The 19709-nt window shown below is 43.0% G+C and overlaps 1 protein-coding gene across 4 annotated transcripts in view; it reads right to left on the reverse strand.

Moving 5' to 3' along the window:
- Positions 1-2190: 2190 nt before the first annotated feature.
- PTPN9 (protein tyrosine phosphatase non-receptor type 9) overlaps positions 2191-19709 on the reverse strand; it is an 81654-nt gene continuing 64135 nt past the window's right edge. For 2 of the 4 annotated variants that reach the window (XM_086711255.1, XM_086711257.1), the window contains 7 exons: positions 18005-18098; positions 14460-14513; positions 12311-12377; positions 7702-7780; positions 6360-6510; positions 5728-5935; positions 2191-4924 (listed from right to left, as the gene is read on the reverse strand). In XM_086711255.1, the coding sequence (XP_086567381.1) occupies positions 4710-4924; positions 5728-5935; positions 6360-6510; positions 7702-7780; positions 12311-12377; positions 14460-14513; positions 18005-18098 (868 nt within the window). In that variant the 3' untranslated portion in view covers positions 2191-4709. The remainder of the gene's footprint in view (positions 4925-5727; positions 5936-6359; positions 6511-7701; positions 7781-12310; positions 12378-14459; positions 14514-18004; positions 18099-19709) is intronic. The other 2 variants (XM_086711256.1, XM_025920007.2) reach the window with 1 other exon arrangement.

Raw genomic sequence — 19709 nt, forward strand, 5'->3', positions numbered from 1 at the left:
TGGAGAAGACCCAGTCTTCTCTGTGGTCAGGTAAGAGCAGCGCAGTCCGCAACACTGGATAGTCACAACTGTTGTGATGGTAACCATAGGGCAGATAGTCCCCAAGAGAAAATCAGGTTCCCTCCTGGGCAGGAGCTAAAGCTCCTGCCCTTGGTAAGAGAATGGTGGTCTGTGGGGAGTGACCAAGGCCTGAGACAAATCTAAGACCACGGCTGACAACTCTGGGACCTTGGTCGGTTCATTCCTTGACTCTGACTCACCCTGTCAGCTCCACATGGAGCAGCACAGAAGCCTTTAAGGCCTAGGGCTTGGCCTGGGAATTACAGGGGAAACCTGACCTGCTTTCTAAGTTGGGGGCCAAGTGGGGAAGGATATGAGAGAATACGGGGAAGTGGCAGCAGCTTGAAAGAAGAGACTTTTGAAAAGCTAAAACTAGGGATTGCAAGTGGGAGCTGACCCAACCAGAGAAGGGCCTGATGGTTTGTCTATAGGAATTCACACTGTCCATCAAAGAATAGCCCCTTAAGAGTTGGAGGGTCTGTAGTAGTATCATCTAATGAGGCTCCTTCTTTTACAAAAGGAAGCTAGGAGCTGGTTGGGGTTGAGTGGTGAGGCCTCAAAACTACTAAAGAGCTCAGTCACTCTAGGAAGGCTTTCTTCCTGGCGCACCTCCCCCAAGGTCTCTGATGTGTGTTTCCATATGCGTGTCTGCTTGTGCCTAGAAGAGAGGCTTTAAGAGTGGGAATCTCGGGGCGCCTGCGTGGCTCAGTCGGTTAAGTGACTCCAGTATGCCAGCATAACTCAGTCAGCCAACTTTGGCTCAGGTCATGATCTCACAGTTCAGGAGTTCAAGCCCTGTGTCAGGCTCTGTGCTGACAGCTCAGAGCCTGGAGCCTGCTTCAGATTCTGTCTCCCTCTCTCTCTGCCCCTCCCCCACTCATGCTCTGTCTCTCAAAATGGAATAAACGTTTAAAAAAAATTAAGAAAAAAGATTGGGAATCTTATCTCCCTCAAACTACAATGCTAAATAGTCCAGTTGCCCAAGAACTGGTCCCACTCTGTCATTTACCCGCATGTGATGACATGGAAATGGACACTGGTAGGCCTCCTAAATTGAGGACGCTGGGGCACCCTTCACCTCAGATGTCCCATCTTAGCTGACAGGAACAGGATGGGGGACCATCGCTAGAGGGAGTAAGTTAGGTGAAAAAAAAAACAGCACTCAAGTGGGAAGAAGCCTGAGTTGGCCTGAAATGCTCTCTCTCCCCTGAACACTTGATCTTATGTTCTCAACTGTACAGTCCAGGATTTGATAGCAGGTTCTCTTGCTTTGTTCACCAATTCTCCGGTGTGAGAGCCTTAACTTCCTCAACAGATCCAAACTCCTTCTCGGTCTTCCCCTTCCCTTCCCTCTTGAAACACCTAGCACAGGTAGGCTCACATTGGGTAGTCACTCTCTTCACAATGGTAAAAGCTACAAGTAAACTACGGCAGTAGGGGAAAGCTATTGATCCCTTGCTTTCAGATTTAGGAAACACCAATTTGCTAACCTTCCTCAGAGTCAGGAACATGGACTAAGACAATGGTTCTGAAACCTGGCTCATCCTATCTTTCAATCACTTACGAGGCAGGACCCAGGAATCTGCATTTTTATGGAGTTCTTGCCAGTCATGACCTCACCAAGGCTCAGATGTGCGACTCATGTATAACTACTGAATTTGCAGAGCGGTCTGGTTACAGCCTCTTCAAACAAAAGACAGTTCAAGACTACCTCCTCCAGATCTCTTATCATTAATCCTGTTTCCTCCACATTTCCCTAAACCCCTCTGATTTCCCAGATTTCAAGTATCTCTGTTCACCTCTTATGTTTGCTTGCCCCCAACAGAACAAAGACTCATCCAGGGAAAGGACTGGCTTAGTCTTTTATTCTACACTTCAGCTCTTGATTGAAGTGAGAAAGTCAAGAAATATGGCAGGTCAGGAGATGGATCCTTACAGGGACTCTAGTAGGAGTGAACAGCAGGTCCTTTTGAGTCAGATGACCAGGATTCTTGATTGGCTAATTAAATTTTCCTGTGCCTCAGTTTTATTTTGGTCAATACCTACCTCAAAAGGTTGTTTTGAGGGTGGTGAATAACATCTAGAAAGCGCTTTGAATAGTTTGTGGAATAGAATTAAGGACCCAGTAAATGTTGGCTGCTATGACTTTTATTAAGAACATCCCAGTATTTGCACACTCTCCAGGCCAGAACTGTCCCAACTGGGCAGGCTGTCACTGGTCAACAAGGAGTAGCTACATGGCACAGGGAGTGGTGCTACATGGACAAAGCTCCTGGTTCCATTCTAAGAGAGATGGAAGATCTTCCCACAAAGACCAGTGTACCCCTATACATGGTGTTTCCTTGGGAGGATGATCCCTTTGGTACTCTGGAGACCTCAGGACCTGACACCAGGAGGTTCTACCTGGGAGCATCAGTCCCCAACTCTGTTACCCAACATGCATCATGGGGCCAGGATCAACTACCTGGAATTTAAGAATGGTTTATGCTCTGCAAGGAGAGCTAAAAACAAAACAAAACAAAACAAAAACAAAAAAACAAAAAACCCTCTGGTTTCCTAGGACAAAACACTATCTTGATCTTTGAAAGGGCAATTCGGTGAAGACACCAAAGTCTTTGTAAGCACACCAACCTGAGCTCCAGTTCCAGAGCAAATCACTGTAATCTTCCGGACCTTACCTTCCTCATCTATACAGAAATAGAAGGTAGTGAGAATAGTAATCTCACTGGATTATTGCTAGGTTTGAATGAGGTGATGGGGGGAAAAGCACCGAGCATAAGAGATTGGCACCCAGCAAGCATTCAACTGGTGGTTCCCTTTGCCGGCCCAGAGCTAGGGCCATGGCCTATGGACAAGGTAGATGGCTCTGAGAACTGAGTCTCAGATACCCAGGCCTCGGGTCCCTCCCTGCCTCCCCATCCCTCCCGGACCAGCTCTTGGACCCCCTCCTCACCTTCCCAGCCCCAGACTGCTACTAAATTGATGAAGCTAAAAGGGTTTGATCATGTCGGTATATTTATATGTAAATACAAAACTGTATCGCTATAAGATATTGAATATGAACATTTACAATTATTTTCTGAATCTGACTCAGTCCATTGACGTTAAATACAAAATGAAGAGATTGTAAAAATAAGAATATATACATTCAAAGAGCTTATTACAGTATAAAATTATTGAGGTCTGATCAGCTGCCAACCTCATCTGTGATGGGGGAGGGTTTAGGGGTTCCTGGGATTTTCTTGGGAATGTGGAGTGCCGGGGACTCTTGACTCCATCCCTGGCACATCAGGCTGGGGAGGCTGGGAGCAGACAGGGACAGGTTGGGTGAATAGGGGGCAAACAGTGATTGCAGGGAACTGCCTCACCCAGCCAGGGGTCAAACTTTTTATTGACACAGAACCCACCCAGCTTGAGCTCCAAAGTGTGGCAGGCTGCTAGGCAGGAAGAGATGGGCATTTGAGTGGACAGGGCCAAGTTGCATAAGGAAAGGAACTTTCTAGAAAAGAAAAAGCTCACTCCCAAGGAAGGATTCTCATAGTAGTTTCCTTTCTCCCACACCTGGGTTCCCTCTCTTTCCCTCTAAGACTTCGTACCAATTGCTCTTGGCTCTGACTGCTCAGTGAGTTCATTTCTACTCCCAGACCTCAAGGCCCAAGGGACAGTGAGAGGAAAGAGGGGTCTGGAATCACAGTGGAGGTCTATTCCTCAAATTGGCAAAGTAAACAAAGTAAAATCACCAGATAAGAGCAATTCATGCTGAGTTAAACCAGTGTCACCACAAACCAGAATTCTCGGCTGCAACAGGCAGTCTCCTGGAAAGAGATAAGTCATTATGTGAGAATGAAGGCCTGTGGCAGGAGCATGAAGAGTGGATGTGTGTGTCCTCTTCCACCACTCTGCGGTCTGACAGTAAGAGATATGATCCCCAACCCCAGCTAGTCCAGGATAAACAGTAGGGTCCAAGAAGCAAGCAGTCCTGAACTGCAACACAGAACCCCAGGAACGTCTACAAAGGAGTATCTCTGTGTATATGTATTTATAGAATACGACCATATTATCACATACAATATATATTATATACACACGTACATATGGACCCATACATGTAAGTGCGCACACATACACACACACACAGAGAATGACAGAAAAGACTGGAATACACGCCCTAGGTATAAACGTGCTTGGCACTGGGGACGTTCTCTAAAGTATGTAACTTGGTCAAGCTCTCTGGGAAGGAGGGTGGATGCTCACACCAAACCTCCCCATCAAATCCTAGCAAAGGGAAGGAATGGGAAAGAGACCTCGAGAAGGAGAATGGCATTGGGAAAGGGGGGAGGGAGGTTCCTTCCCCACTTACCTCGGGGCCCCTGGCAAAAACCGATAGCCACAATTTGGTTTTAATAAGGCACAGTTCGATAGCAGGTGCTAGGAATTAAGAACACATTGCTGCTGGCCCTTTCTAGTGGCAACTTCACCACATCTATCTAGCCAAAGGGAAAGACTGCCTTGCGTGCACGAGTGCGCCAGGAGACACAAGTGTAAGGTTGGTCCATTGCTTCAGCGTAACTGGTGGCAACCTACAGGCTCAGCGGTGTCCAGGGTAGTTTAAGGAAGGATGGCCAGCAGGTAGGAGGATCGTGGGACAGTTACTGACCCTCCATGGCCAGGAGGTTGTGACTGGAGGGCACCATGCCCTCCCTCTCTGCGAACTCCAGGATTGCCTTGTAGCAAAAATAGTACTGCTCAGGGGTCTGGATGCTGAAGGCCCTCTGGGTCCTCATGCGGGACACTGTCTGGAACACATTAAGGGTGCCAAGCTCCTCCAGCTGTGCCAGGCAGATGTCCAGTGAACAGAAGGTACCTGAAGGAAGGAAAAAAGTGGTCATACCTGGTCTAGCTCTCCTGCATCCCTCCCTGTACCAAATGACCCAGGCAGGTTGGATGAATGAATTCAAAGGCAGGGTGCCTCATGGCAGGAAGCCAGCTGGCCTTAGGCCTGAAAGGATTCGAGGAGAAGGTCACTTTGGGAGTGTTGGGAGTGTTGGGAGTCCAGAGAAGTGAGAAGGCCTCTTGTCTCTCAGGACAGTATGGAGGTAACAGGAAGAGTAGGTGGAAAGGTGACAGATAGGAACTGCCTGCTTTAATCTTAGACAGAATGACAGCATTCCCACACCTGGCCCCTAATTTTCAGAGACTCCACAACTTTTCCACAGAGACCTAACACAAACCTATTCTTCCTGACTTTCTCCCAAAGGGACCTCTGAACTAGAAAGGCCAGCAGTCCCTGCAATGCACATCCCCTTAAGGCAAAAGCTGCTAACTAGCTCCAGAATGGAGAGCACAGCACAGGGTGGGGATGTCCTTAGGGAGGGGGATGGGAAAGAAGCAACAGCCCAGCTGCACTCCCTGGGACACCCAGGTGACAGTGATGGGGTCAGAAGACCATCATGCTGACGGGAGGTATAAAGCATCAAACACTAGGGGCCTGGCCTGTCAAGTGTATTCTGGCCAGTACAGCTGGCACCAGGGATACCAAACGTACATAAGGAGGAACTTTCATGGCGATTCACCACCAATGGATCAAATTCTTGCAAACTGGCAGTAAGAGCATTGTTATTACCCCCATCCTTACTGCCTCTGGAGCTGCTGCATCAGGTGCATTACCTGTCCTGCCAATGCCCGCACTGCAGTGGACCACAATGGGTGGCTCAGGGCACTGCCCTTTGGAGCGTGCACCCATGCTGCTGACGGCCAGCCTCTGCTGGTTCCTGACCACTCTTAAGAAGTCAATGAGAGAAGCTGCTGAGGAAGGGACACCATAGTCTGGCCAGCTCAGGAACTGAAAGTGGGTCACCTGGCGTTTCTGCCGTTCCTTGAATGGGAAAAGAAGCAAAAGTTAATGAGGTCATTTCTGCTTGCCCAGACTACCTTTGGCTTTTCTATATTCTCGACACCCTGGTATCCCCACCGCCAAGGTTCCTGCCTACCACCCTTAACTTCTTCCACAATCGCTTCTCTACAAACCCAAAAGAAAGGTTAAGTGTCTGGAGAGGACACAATTCTCTATATTGGAGGATTCAGATTTCTTACAATTTTTATTCCTAAGTAATGCCACTGCTGGGTTGAGACAATATGGCTCTATTGGCTCTGAGCTGAATATCCTGATCTTGTTCCCAGAAAAATGAAAGTAACTTATAAGCTGCCTGGAATCCTGCCTATTCCCTCTGGAGATTTTCTTTACAGTAAAGGTTCTCCTCCAGCTTAAAAAAAGTGAGAAAATAGAAACTGGGATTTACCTCCGTGTTGTGAATTTCTAACGTTGTTTTCTTATAATGGTTCATGTTCTCCACGCCTAGATTGGTCACCGTGAGGAAGCCGAATCGGATCCGAGAGTCTCTTTCTAAAGGCCAGTACTGGCCACACTTTCTCCTGCCGCCCTCCTCAAAGCTGAAGACAACACAGAGCAAGGTAAGCCTTCTGTCCTCCCTCTCCGCAGCAGTAAGCCCGCTGTCCCCATGATCTGCTGTACCCCTAGCAGCAATGTCATCTCTTGCATTGCTTCTAACCGGTATCTTGGCTTCTGGGCAGGAAAGGAAGAACACCTTCGTTCTAAACACATATAATGACAGCTAATTTTCTGCATGTACTCACTTAGCAGACATTTATTGAGTGCCTGCTACACCATTTGGCCCCTTTTCTGATACTTCTTGGTACTCTTCACACATCTGGGATAAATACTGGGTGGACAAAAAAAGACAGTAGAGGAAATGTGGTGGGCCAGACTGAACTCTCTGTCCTGTGTCTCAGCCGCTGTTCATTCCCTTCCCCATTACGGGCCCTGGGCTGAGAGGAGTGGGAAAGGCACAGCTCCTGGGAGCCAGCATGAGGTTTGGGTAAAGGCCTAAAATCCACGTCACTGCCCTTTAGTGGCTCCAAAGTGCTCCATGGTGGTCCTTCTTCCACCACCATCTCTCCAGATCAAAGGCAGTTGTGACAGTGCCACGAGAAGGGGAACTGAGCAAACATTTTCATTAACTTTCTTCTCCTCATCTGAAATAGGTTATCGTTACCATAATGACAATGATGATACCAATGAATTTGTGTCCTAAGGTTTTGGCAGATATGCAGACCAAAATTTCAAAAGGGTTCTTTGCATCAAGAGCTTCCCTGCCTGACCTATTATGTTTCATCTCTCTTTTTGCAATTCTCTTATAGGCAGAAATACAAATGAGCAGAAAAACGATCAAAAGTAGCAGGGAAGGGGAGAGCAGAGGGGAACCGGTAATTCAGAAGCCAGGAAGACAGCTGCCCTTTGGAAGTAGGGAGCAGATTAAAAGTGAATTACCCCACATTTCCCAGGACTTCCGTTAGTGGATGAGGCCAGGACCTTGGAATAGCCTATAACTGGCACAGGGTCACCAGAGCCATTGATTAAAGTTTTTTCAAGTTAGATCAATCAATCTCTACCATTCCCTGGCTATGTTAATTCTGGGTCCACTAAGAAAAAGCTAAAACATCTCAAACTCTTTGCCATGGCTTTTCTAATCCTCATTGTTCTAAAAGTTGAATCCCCTTTGGAATCCTCCATGCTTACAAACAGGGTGGGGGCAGAGTGCAGTTGGAAGAAAAAGGGCTCACCGGGTGGTCATGACAATCACCAGGACTTTTTGCTCCCATACCATGAGCCAGAAGTCACGATAGGTATTCTCCAAAGGGCCTAGAGTAAAAGAAGAAGACAAGGAACATAACTCTGGGAAGCCCTTCTTTCCTTCTCAGGCATTTCCGGTTTTCTCCCAACTAGTAACTCCCAAGTACAGACACCAGCTCCCTGCCCTTCTCACTACATCCCTGCTTTTCAGGGTGGTCCTTGAACCACTGGCACCAGCACTATATGCGAGAGTGTTAGAAATGTGCAATCTGGGGCTCCTGGGTCAGTTAAGCATCCAACTCTTGGTTTCCACTCAGATCATGATCTCGTGGTTTCAAGAGTCTGAACCCCACATTGGACTCTGCATAGGCAGCACGGAGCCTGCTAGGGATTCTCTCTCTCTCTCTCTCTCTCTCTCTCTCTCTCTCTCTCTCTCTCTCTCTTTGCCCTTTCTCCACTCACACTGTCTCTGTCTCTCTCAAATAAAACTAAGAAAAAGAAAAGAAAAAAGAAAGAAATGTGCAGTCTGCATTTTAACAAGATCCCAGTTGAAGCCGTAGGTAGGTTATAGTTTGAGAAATACTGTTACACACCCTCTCAAGAGCCTTACCATCAGGGCTTCAGCTGGCACATCCAGACAGATGGTATCTACTATGTACACACTTCCCGCTGCTTTCATCTCCCCTAAGCTTATAAACATCAGTAGCTTACTGAATCACTCCCCTTCCATATCCCATCATGGGTCTCCTCAGACCCAACATGCTTGCAATCCAATCTCTTCCTTCAAAATGAGCTTTCTCTCTCTACTTTCCCATGTCTGTTAACAGTACTGGCATTTGTAAATCACTCAGTTTTAAAAAGTCAACTCTGACTTATCCATTTCCTTTATCTCCCAGAGCAGCCACCAAGTCCTAGAGATTTTCTGCCTTTGAATTGGTTTTGGTTTTTATCCTTCTGTCCCCATCTTGCTCTCCCGGCCCAATTTCACTGCCACACGGACCACATCATCTTTTGCCAAAGTTACTATATCATTCTGGTTTACCTTTCTGAATAGGACTCTTTCTCTCTCAGTCTATTCTGGATGCCCCTGCCAGTTGAATCTTTCTAAAAACTTCCTTCATCACAATATAGACAGCTCTTGATGGCACAGCTGGATCAAAACGGCTTAACCATTTAATTCACATGGTCTTACATTAGTCGTTTTACTTTGTGAGAATTAAACATGTCTCGGCAAACATGGTACTGAGGGTAAGAGTCACGTTGTCAGGTTCCCTTTTTATTTTTATATTTATTTATTTTTTTTTTTTTCAGGTTCCCTTTTTAGAGTTAGAACTTCACAGGGCTGAGCGCTCAGGGGAAACCTGGAAGATACCTGTGGGCCACCAGCTCCCTTTTAATCAAGGAGCTAATCACTTGGGGTAATTCAATGTGTGATCCAACATCACCTAACCTCTTTGGGCTTCACTTTCCCAGTGCTTTTTCCTCCTCTGCTTACAGGGAAGAAGGGCAATATTAAGGGCTAATTTTGTCCTGGAAGTGTGCTGGTTTCACTGCCATTTTTGCTCAAGCCTTTTAGCAGCATTAATGTTTCATGATACTAGAATTCCCTCTTGGCAGAAGTGGACACTGCCAAAAGCATATAAAGTCTTGGAAACAAGCTAAATGTCTACCAAGAGAGGATTAGTTAAATTATGGCCTATCCCCAATTTAAGCAGTCCATAAAGGTGATTTTGTAAGACCTGTTACTTTTGCTATGAAAAGATATTCACAAGATACCATCAGATGAAAAAAGAGGTAATATATAGCAAGAGCCCATTTTGTTAGCTATTTTGTATGTCTGTATCTATTTGATCACACAGAAAACAGTTTGGAAGGAGGTGCGGCAAAATGTTAACGTTATCTCTGAGTCTTAGCGTTATGATTGAATTTCATCCCATCTTCTAAATTTTCTACAATGCACTTCCATTACCACCGGATGCATGTGAAGCAGATACTAAGAACTCCCTTTCCCCATCTCAGACTCCTGGCCTTGTCCACATCCCGCTATTCTGCACCAAGCAGCACTCATATCCTTTATCTTCCACATTTACATCACTGGCAAAAATGGTGTTGTCAATCAGCGCACCTACAACCCAGATACTACTCAGACTCACGCTTGGCAAAGAAGGGTCAGAATTTCCTCCAAGGCATCAGAGAAATTTAGAAGGGAAAACTGCACTTCCCAGATCAGTGGTTTATGCTGACATGGGTGAAACAATCCTCTGACTTGGCTTGCAAGGACTTTTGAATCAAACAGACATACGTTCAAATCCGGGCTCTCCCACTTACTACGTGTGTGATCCAACATCACCTAACCTCTTTGGGCTTCAGTTTGTTCTTGGGTTAATAAACATTCCTTGCAGAGTCTCTGTAATAATGGGATGAAGATTATATACCTAATATATAATAGATACTCTCAAGAGATGACAGACATTATTTGTAGAAATATTATTATTAATGATAATCAGAGGGGCACCTGGATGGCTCAGTTGGTTAAACATCTGATTTTGGCTCAGGTCATGATCTCACGGTTCCTGAGTTCGAGCCCCTCATCAGGCCTCTGCTGTCAGCACAGAGCCTGCTTCAGATCCTCTGTTTCCATCTCTCTCTGCCCCTCCCCAACTCACGTGCACTCCCTCTCTCTCTCAAAAATAAATATATTAAAATAAAATAAAATAAAATAAAATTTTATAATCAGAATACTCAATATAGCCAAGAAAGTTAGCCCGGCAAATCAAATCAGCCTTCTCCACATCACAAGACCCCATTTTCCAGTCCTAAGAGAGTGCTGATTCTGTCCAAAGGTGATCTATGCTTGACTCAAAAAATCTCTTTCATACTCTTGGAGGAGTTTCTTCTGGACAAGTCCTTCAAAGCTGCCCTAAAGGATCCAATCCCTGCATAAATTACAACTCTAAGCAGTGGCTTTGCCTCATAAATCCGAGAAGGAAGCATTCTGAGGCACCCTAGAGCCAATCCTCACCCTCCGTAAGTCCACCCATGCCAAGGCCATCTTCCTCAACAAAGCCCCCACTTTCAGGCAGATCACATCATATCCTGTATACCAAAAATCTTTCCTGATAATTCTCATTTCTTCTTAGGGTCTTGAAAGGACTTCTTTTGGAGGGAGTGGTCCCTTCTAGGGGGAAAATATAAACCTGTGACCATCAGACCAATTAACAATGTACCAAGAATCCATTTTTTTCTCCCTCAACTTTTACTTTGAAAAATTTGAAACTGATGAAAAGTTGGAAGAATATTACAATGTACTCATATATTCTTTAGCTAGAAAGCTATCATTTTTAGCTATCATTATAAGACATTTGTTTGTAATATACATACACAAGAATATTTTTTAACAGAACTATTTAAAAGTTAGTTCCAGACATTATGACATTTTATTCCTAAATATTTAGGCACATATTTAGAATAACAAAGACATTCTCCTATACCATTACAATAACAATACCATTAATCACACTGAAAACAATTAAACACTGATACAGTAATATTATCTAATACACAGTCTCCAATTGTCTCAAGTTTGTCCTTAATAGCTTTTTTCTCTAAACTGAGGTTCTAATCATGGGAATGTGCTTTTGGTTATCCTATCTCTTTAGTCTCCTTTAACCTAGAGCAGTTTCCTGCCTTTATTTTCCATGGCATTAACTTTGCAGGGTCTAAGCCAGTTTTCTTCTAGTATGTCCCACCATCTGGATTTGTCTGGTTTATTTTTCATGATCAGATTTAGACTTAAAAACTGGCCACAAACAATACAAGTTATGTTGTACAGTTCTCACTGTATCACAACAGAGGCATAATATCTATTACTGGTGATATTAAGTATGATCACTTGGTTAAAGAGGTAATTGCCAGATCTCTTGCTGGCCATGGTCAGCGATGGTCAAAGGGCCTAAAGCCCATAGGGTGTCTGTTACGTGCTCCTGTGTTATGATCTCTTCCCACCCTCTTTGAAGGCAACTTGGTATTCTCCTTGAGATGGCAGAGGCCAGGTCAGAAGTAGTACTGGGGCCCAAAGGAGCATTTATAGAAACTCTATATGAAATCTTCCTAGAGTCCAGTACTTCACAGTCAACTAGTATAGACTATCCATGTCAGAAGACTGCTGGGTGCTCTCTGATGGCACAGGGACCAGCAAAAGTCTCTTAGGACAGCAACACCCTTTCATAGATTGGACTGAATCTCTGAGAAGTCCCACTGCTGTTTCTGGCCTCCTGGACACAAAGAGCATCTCACTGGCCACTGAGTTCTGGTGTCCCATTCCCCTGGGTTGGTAATACACAATCCAAAAACTTGTGGCAGTGTTATATTCAAATCTCCAGTTTATCTCTGCAGTGAGTTTCCAAGCATATCTGGTACAGAAACTCTATACCTCTCCTCTGCCTTCCTGAATAACCCTCAGTCTTTATGAAAGGCCAGGAGCTAGTGGCCACAACATCACCTCAAATGATCATTTCCTTTAAAAACCATGCAATCATCTGGTGCAAGAAATCACAGGTAGATGACAAAAAACCAACTTTGAGGGGCAGACTAACTTACCTTGTGTACCAATGTAAGCATTCTTCTGCTTGTAGCCATCCATGAAACTGGCATTGATGTAATCTGTCTAATGATAAAAAGGAAATATCATTGCAGCTGTGTGGAATATACCATTTGGATGGGAAAATTATATACTAGGTAAATAAAACCCAACGTGTAGATATTCTCTTCTTGTCAGGCAGAAAGTGAGGAAAGCGTCAGTGCAAAACTTAACTTCTACAGATGTTACTGGAACAAATGGATATCCACATGCAGGAGGAAAAAAAAAAAAATCAAGCTGGCTTGTTCCTCACACTATACACAAAAACTAACTCAAAACAGATCACCTAATGTAAGAGCTAAAATTACAAAACTCTTAGAAGAAAACATAGGGTTAAATCTTTGTGACCTTGGGTTAGACAAAACCTTCTTAGCCATGACACCAAAAATACAAGCAACAAAAGAAAACCAGATACACTGAACTACATTAAAATGGAAAACTTTTGTGCTTCAAAGGACACCATCAAGAAACTAAAAAAGGGGCACCTGGGTGACTCGGTTGAGTATCTGACTCTTGGTTTCAAGCTTAGGTCATGATCTAGCAGCTTAGCTTACAGGTTCGAGACCCTTGTCGGGCTCTGCACCGACAGTGGGAAGCCTGCTTGGGATTCTCTCTCTCCTCTCTCTCTGCCCTTCCCCTGCTCATGCTCTCTCTCTCTCTCTCTCTCTCAAGATAAATAAATAAACTTAAGAAAAAAGAGTAAACCCCACACAATGCACATATTTGATAAGGGACTTGTATATAGAATATATAGAGAGCCTTCACAATTCAATATTAAAAAGACAACCCAATTTTATTTTTATTTTTTTAAATGTTTATTTATTTATGAGAGAGGAGAGAGACAGAGCACCAGTGGGGGAGGGTCAGAAAGAGAGGGAGACACAGAATCCAAAGCAGGCTCCAGACTCTGAGCTGTCAGCAATGCCCCAATGCGGGGCTCAAACTCATGAACTGTGAGATCATGACCTGAGCTGAAGTCGGACGCTCAAGCAACTGAGCCACCAGGCGCCCAGGACAACCCAATTTTAAAATGGGAAAAGGATCAGAATAGCCATTTCTCTAAAGATACACAAATGGCAATAAGCACAAGAAAAGATGCTCAACATTATGAGCCATCAGGGAAATGCAAATCAAAACCACAATAAGTGGGGCGCCTGGGTGGCTGAGTCAGTTAAGCATCCGACTCTTGATCTCAGCTCAGGTCTTGATCTCAGGATGAGTTCAAGCCCCACATTGGGCTCCACACTGGGCATGGAACCTACTTAAAAACAAAAAACAAAACACAATGAGATACCACTTCATACCCAATAGGATGCCTACAGGTACAAGTGGATAATAACAAATGTAGGCAAGGATGGTGCAAAAACTGGAACCCTCATATGCCCCTACTGGGAATGTAAAATGGTGCAGTCATGTTGGAAAACAGTCCAGTGGTTCTTCCAAAGCTTAAACACAGAGTTACCAAATGACCCAGCAATTCCACTCCTGAGGGAAATGAAAACATATGTCCACAGAAAAACTTACACAAATATTCATAACAGCATTATTCATAATAGCCAAAAAATGGTATTCACCTGCTGAATGTATAAATAAAAGTGGCACATCCATACGACGGAGTATTATTTAGCAATAAATGGAGTGAAGTACTGCTACATCCTACAACATAGATGAACCTTGAAAACATGCTGAGTTAAGAAGCCAGACACAAAAGGCCACATATTGTAAGATTCCATTGATATGAAATGTCCAAAACAAGCAAATCTCTAGAGACAGAAAGTAGACAAATTGTGGGGGAAAGGGGTGTGACTGCCAAGGGTGTGGAGTTTCTTTTTCAGGTGATAAAAATGTTCTAAGGTTGATTGCAGTGGTTGCCCAACTCTGTGAATGTAAGAAAAACTACTGAATTATACACTTTAAATGAGTAAATTGTATGGTATGTGAATTACATCTCAACAAAGATGTTAACTACCGAAAAAGGAGTCCATTAAGATTTGTAGCACTGGTTCAAAACCAAAAGGGAGGCAAGCCAAGCAACCTGAGTAGGATCATCCTGTCCATGCTGCCACACACAAAAGGCAAAGCATGACTGGAGAAGGAAGAAAGCTATACCTCATATCCAGGACCATCAACAGCATGGGCCAAACACCCAGACTCCTTTACTACCTGAATTAACACAAAGCAATAGCCAGACAAATTCAGAGGCGTCTCAATGAACAGCTCTTGACTCAATTCTCTTCTGGGGGCCTTCTCTAATCTCCCAGTGTTTTCAGGCTTATTTACTTCCACATCATTAGCTATCAGGGAAATTAAATAGGATTTAGTCTTTATTATTTTTATTATACCTTCTCACAAGATCTCTGCCAATGTCCTTTAATCCAAGCTGATAAAAGAGAAACACGGATGAAGCTACAGTGTCAAGTTTTGGTATAACTAGTTGAGGGGATCTACCAGTTACGATGAATAGCAGAGGGTGTGAAGGGATATAGGAGGACAAAAGGAAAAATGTCCAATGTTAACCTAGAGAAAGCACATACTCCACTCTACTCTGGAGAGGTCGGAGTGACTCCCCAATCCATCATTTTTTCTCCACTGGGTTCCACCACTTGGAAACCAGTCTGAATTGTCAGTATCCACAGCCACCTTGAGAAGACATCTCCATCTCATGGTCGTTACTTGAGTATGTGTCTGTTAGGCAGCCAGTCTACCTCGTCCTCCCACAAATTATTTAGTCAAGAGTTTCCCGCTTTCTCCTTTCACAGCAGTTGATTTTGACCTCATACTACTAGTGTGTTCTACTCTGACTGAGACATCTTCACTGAGCTAAGGGACCATTCGCAGCAGACCCAGCAAGCTAAAAGCCTCACTCACTCCCAACCAGACTTGCTCAATCCAGGGCCCACCACAGTCAGTCAAAGCTATCCTCTGCCCAGCCTGGCACGTTCAAGTGGTACACCCTGCAGGACCCAAGTGAGAAGGCACAGAAAGTACAAAGGATTTACCTGGTACATGCCAATCAACACTATTCTATAAGTAATATATGGTATATAGTATTATATATTATATATATATCACATATATATATATGATATATATATACTATATATATAGGATATATATATATATATACACACTTACACACACACACGGCTGTTACTTTTGGGACTTCATGCTTTGAAAAGAAATATCACCTCTTTAAAGGAAACTTACTATTTCTTTATAACCAAGGAAACCAGCTTTCAGTAAGTATCCTTGTCTCTGAGAGTACTAGGAATTAATATCAGTAATTTCAGAAGAATCATCAGAAATTAAACCTGAAAATGACCTCAGAGATAAAGTAGAGATTTTGGGGCAAACTGAAATAGCAGAGAGAACCAAACTAAGTACACTTGTTATGGGCCATGTTCAATACAAACTATGACTAATAGCTTTATAATTCTAGAAGCAAATCTGGTGAACAATTCACTCATAAACCTGAATCCTGAATCCTCCATTTACTGTAGAAATAAAGCTGTTGCCAATGTTTGCAGTAATTAAAGGAGCATAACTCAAGTGATGATCTTCAGATTAATTGCAGGATGACTAGAATAGTCTGCTGGTATACTGGGATTCACTCATTCATTCACAAATAATTTACTGAAGGTCTGATATGTACTGTTCTAGGTACTGAAGATGGAGCAGTCAAGAAGACAGGTAAATACAGATATCTGACTCCAGATCCTCAGCTCAACCATCATACTCTTACTCCTTTAGAGCATATATTATCATGATCTCAATAATAGTGATGAACTTGCTCTAAGTCAGCCAGGCTCTGAGCTAATGTTCCTGCAATAAAACCCTTTGTAAGGGTCCTGGACAGGGTTATGAATTCAGTTTATGTGCTTGAAACAGTAGGGTCAAAAGAGATAAAAACCATGATGATAGGGTCTCAACCCACATATCATATATGCCCAAATACAAGGCAATGATTTTACCAAAAATTATCCCCCAGAAAAAAGAGAGGGGATATAATAAGACCCTATAATGTATGTCATGTTAAAGGGGCACTATCTGAATTCCTTTGCTTTGAACAACAAGCTCAATCAACGCTGGGTTTTTTTAAGTAATGTCTACACTCAAAGTGGGGCTCAAACTTATAACCCTGAGATCAAGAGTCGCATGCTCTACCAACTGAGCCAGCCAGGCACCCCTCAATGGTGTTTTTTTTTTATATACATATGGAGGGCACTAGACAGAATTGGTATATCAGAAGAAAAAAGAAGAAATGTAACACATATTTAGTAATTGACCTCAAAATTCTAAGTGTTGGATGTTGCTGTAAATAATTATATTAAAAAAGACTTTTAAGGGGCACCTAGGTGGCTCAGTCGGTTGAGCGTCCCACTTTGGCTCAGGTCATGATCTCACGGCTTGTGGGTTTGAGCCCCACGTCGAGCTTTGTGCTGACGGCTCAGAGACTGAAGCTGCTTTGGATTCTGTGTTTCCCCTCTGCCTGCCCCTCCCCTGCTCACATTCTTATCTCTCTCAAAAATAAATAATAAAACATTTAAAAAAAACAAAAAGACTTTTAAGGGGCATGTCAGCACAGAGCCCATTTCAGATCTTCTGTCTCCCCTCTCTCTCTGCCCTTCCCTTGCTAGCATGCTCTCTCTCTCAAAAATAAACATTAAGGGGTGTCTGGGTAGCTCAGTCATTTAAGCATCCAACTTCAGCTCAGGTCATGATCTCACGTTTGTGGGTTTGAGCCCCGCACTGGGCTCTGGGCTGACAGCTCACAGCCTGGAGCCTACTTCAGATTCTGTGTCTCCTTCTCTCCCTGTCCCTCCCCTGCTCATGCTCTGTCTCTCAAAAACAAATTTAAAAAATAATAAAGATTTAAAAAAGGAGGACTTTAAAAAAGAATAAGTAAATGATTATACTACAGAGAATGCATAAGATATAGGATAAATGAAAAAGAAAAACCTGTGTTAGTGTTATGCTAATAGGTTTTTCTGGCTTAGGATAAACTTTTCAGTGACAATACCATACACTTAAAAGGAAATAAAAATTCTATGTGCTCTGGAAAACTGTGTTCAATTGGCTCAGGAAGTAGCTCAAATGAGGACAAAGCACTGATGTTAAAGGTGCACTTGAAGAATTTCACTAAATATCTATATTAGTATATTATAAGTGTGATTTTCAAAATGAACAGATATGATCAAATTAATACATTAAATAATATAATTAATTGACCACTTCAACTCTATCCCTAGATATTTACGTATACACTAGTTGTCCAAAATTATTTTCATATCTTCTAGATGGAAAAATCACTTACAATTAGAGTTGCCTTGTATTGATACATATATACACTCACTAACACGGAAGACCACAGAACTCTCATTTTACAACAAGTAAAAGGAGAAATCATTGAACATTTATCAAGCACCTACAATATACCAGACCTTGCCCTATCAGCATCTACATAAATTTTCCATTTAATTTCTGCTTAGTATTGTGAGATGGGTTGATAGGTAACAGACTAGTATATAGCAAAGTTAAAACTCACATCTGATCTCTCTGGCTTAGAGTCTATGTTCTTTCTGCTATGGTATCAGTAAGCCTCACTTTGGAAAGTTTCCCTCAGTGCTCCTGAAAGACAGCATTTATCTGACTACCTGAGTATAGCCACTTCGTTTTGTCAACTTCACTCTCGTTTGGTCCAGGCAGGGCACATCCCCATAGCGGTTCTTCTCTAGGTTTCCTGGAGACCTGCAGAAAATGAAATAGATAAACTAAAACAAAGACAGAGAAAAGGTGGAAGCAGTGTGTATGTGTGCATACGAAGTGTGGCAGTGCAAAGGTGGACGTCAGTCACTGTTGGCGGTGGAGACTTGGATCTGTTCATTGCCTAGCCTATCCATGGTCCATATCATTCAACATTTTTAATGATATGTATGTATTCCTGTGGAAATAAAGATATTTCCATTCGAAAGAGAAAAGGAAAGGGAAATAGGGGTACAGCACCCCCCCCCCCAAAAATCCAGCTGCTAATAAACCTAAGTCCAGTTTAACATGGTAGGTTGACAACATATGTTTGACTCCACTCCATCTAGTAGCCTCACTAAAATGACAGTAAAGGCACTAATCGGTACAAATCCCAAAAGTGACGGCAGAGACATCAGCAGACAAAGAGTGAAATCTATTTTGGCAGAGAGAAAACAGATGGAAAAATTTGGGCTGACTTCAGCCAAACAAATGCAGAAAAATAGGACCCACAGCGGTATCTACAGAGAGACACAATGGCTCACTCTCATAACTCCCACACCTTGGAAGGCAACGTGAGGCACAGGGCTAAAAACAGAGGAATAAATGAAAAGCTGAATAATAGAAAATGAGAATCCCCTGCCCTCATCTCCCTGTCCTCTCCCGTCTTACACTTATATCCTAGCTTGGACCCTACGGGCAAGAGAGTGGAGAATTCCTCTCTGGAGTAAGTGAATACCCCTACATGAAAGAATTCTATCATCTGGAATACACCAACAACTAGCTAGCTGATTAGTTAAACTTGAAGATCACCCATGCAAACAGCATTTCCAAGCAGGGTTTAAGGACTCCACTCCTAAGTATAGAGTACTTACAGCCAAGAACCTCCGTGTAACTACAGAAAGTTCCAACACAAAAAAAGAGACCAGTCAAACACATGGCAGGGAAAAAGCACAAAAGAGAATCATTAAGAGCAAGTAAGTTCTAAAAGGCTATAATTAACACCCTCAGAGAGAAAAAGATACTGTATGTATGAAAATAAGAACAGGATGCTACGAGAAAGGAACAGAGAAGAAAAGCTCTTAGAAAATAAAAATGGTATCCAAAATATAAAACTTTAATACAAGAGATGAAAGAGAAAGTTGAAGAAATTTTCCAGAATAAAACAAAAATTCAAAGTGATAAAAAATATGAGAAAATTTTAGTCAAATAAGACAATCATTCTAGGGCAGGAGTCAGCAAAGTATGGCCTGGCCAACCTGTTTTTGTAAATAGAAATTTTACTGGAACACAACCAAGCCTGTCAGTTCAGTACTAGCAGAGATTATTATACTTGCAACAAAGATTATAAGGCCCAAAAGCCTAAAATATTTACTATTTTGCCTTTCAAGAAAAAGTTTGTCAATCTCTGCTCTGGGAGATCCAACCAGGCTGATAGAAATATTCCAGAAGTAAAGAACTGATACAGTACAAGAAAAGAAAGAAAGAAAAAGAGCTAATATAAAAAAAAACAAATAGTCCTACGACTAAAGTACACAAGCCTTCAGGTGAAAGAACCTATCAAGCACCCAACAAAATGAATGAAAAAAAAAAAAGGGACCCACACCAAGCAAGGCA

Source organism: Puma concolor, chromosome B3 (assembly GCF_028749965.1).
Source record: "Puma concolor isolate L17-30 chromosome B3, mPumCon1.1.hap2, whole genome shotgun sequence".
Classification (NCBI taxonomy): Eukaryota; Metazoa; Chordata; class Mammalia; order Carnivora; family Felidae; genus Puma; species Puma concolor.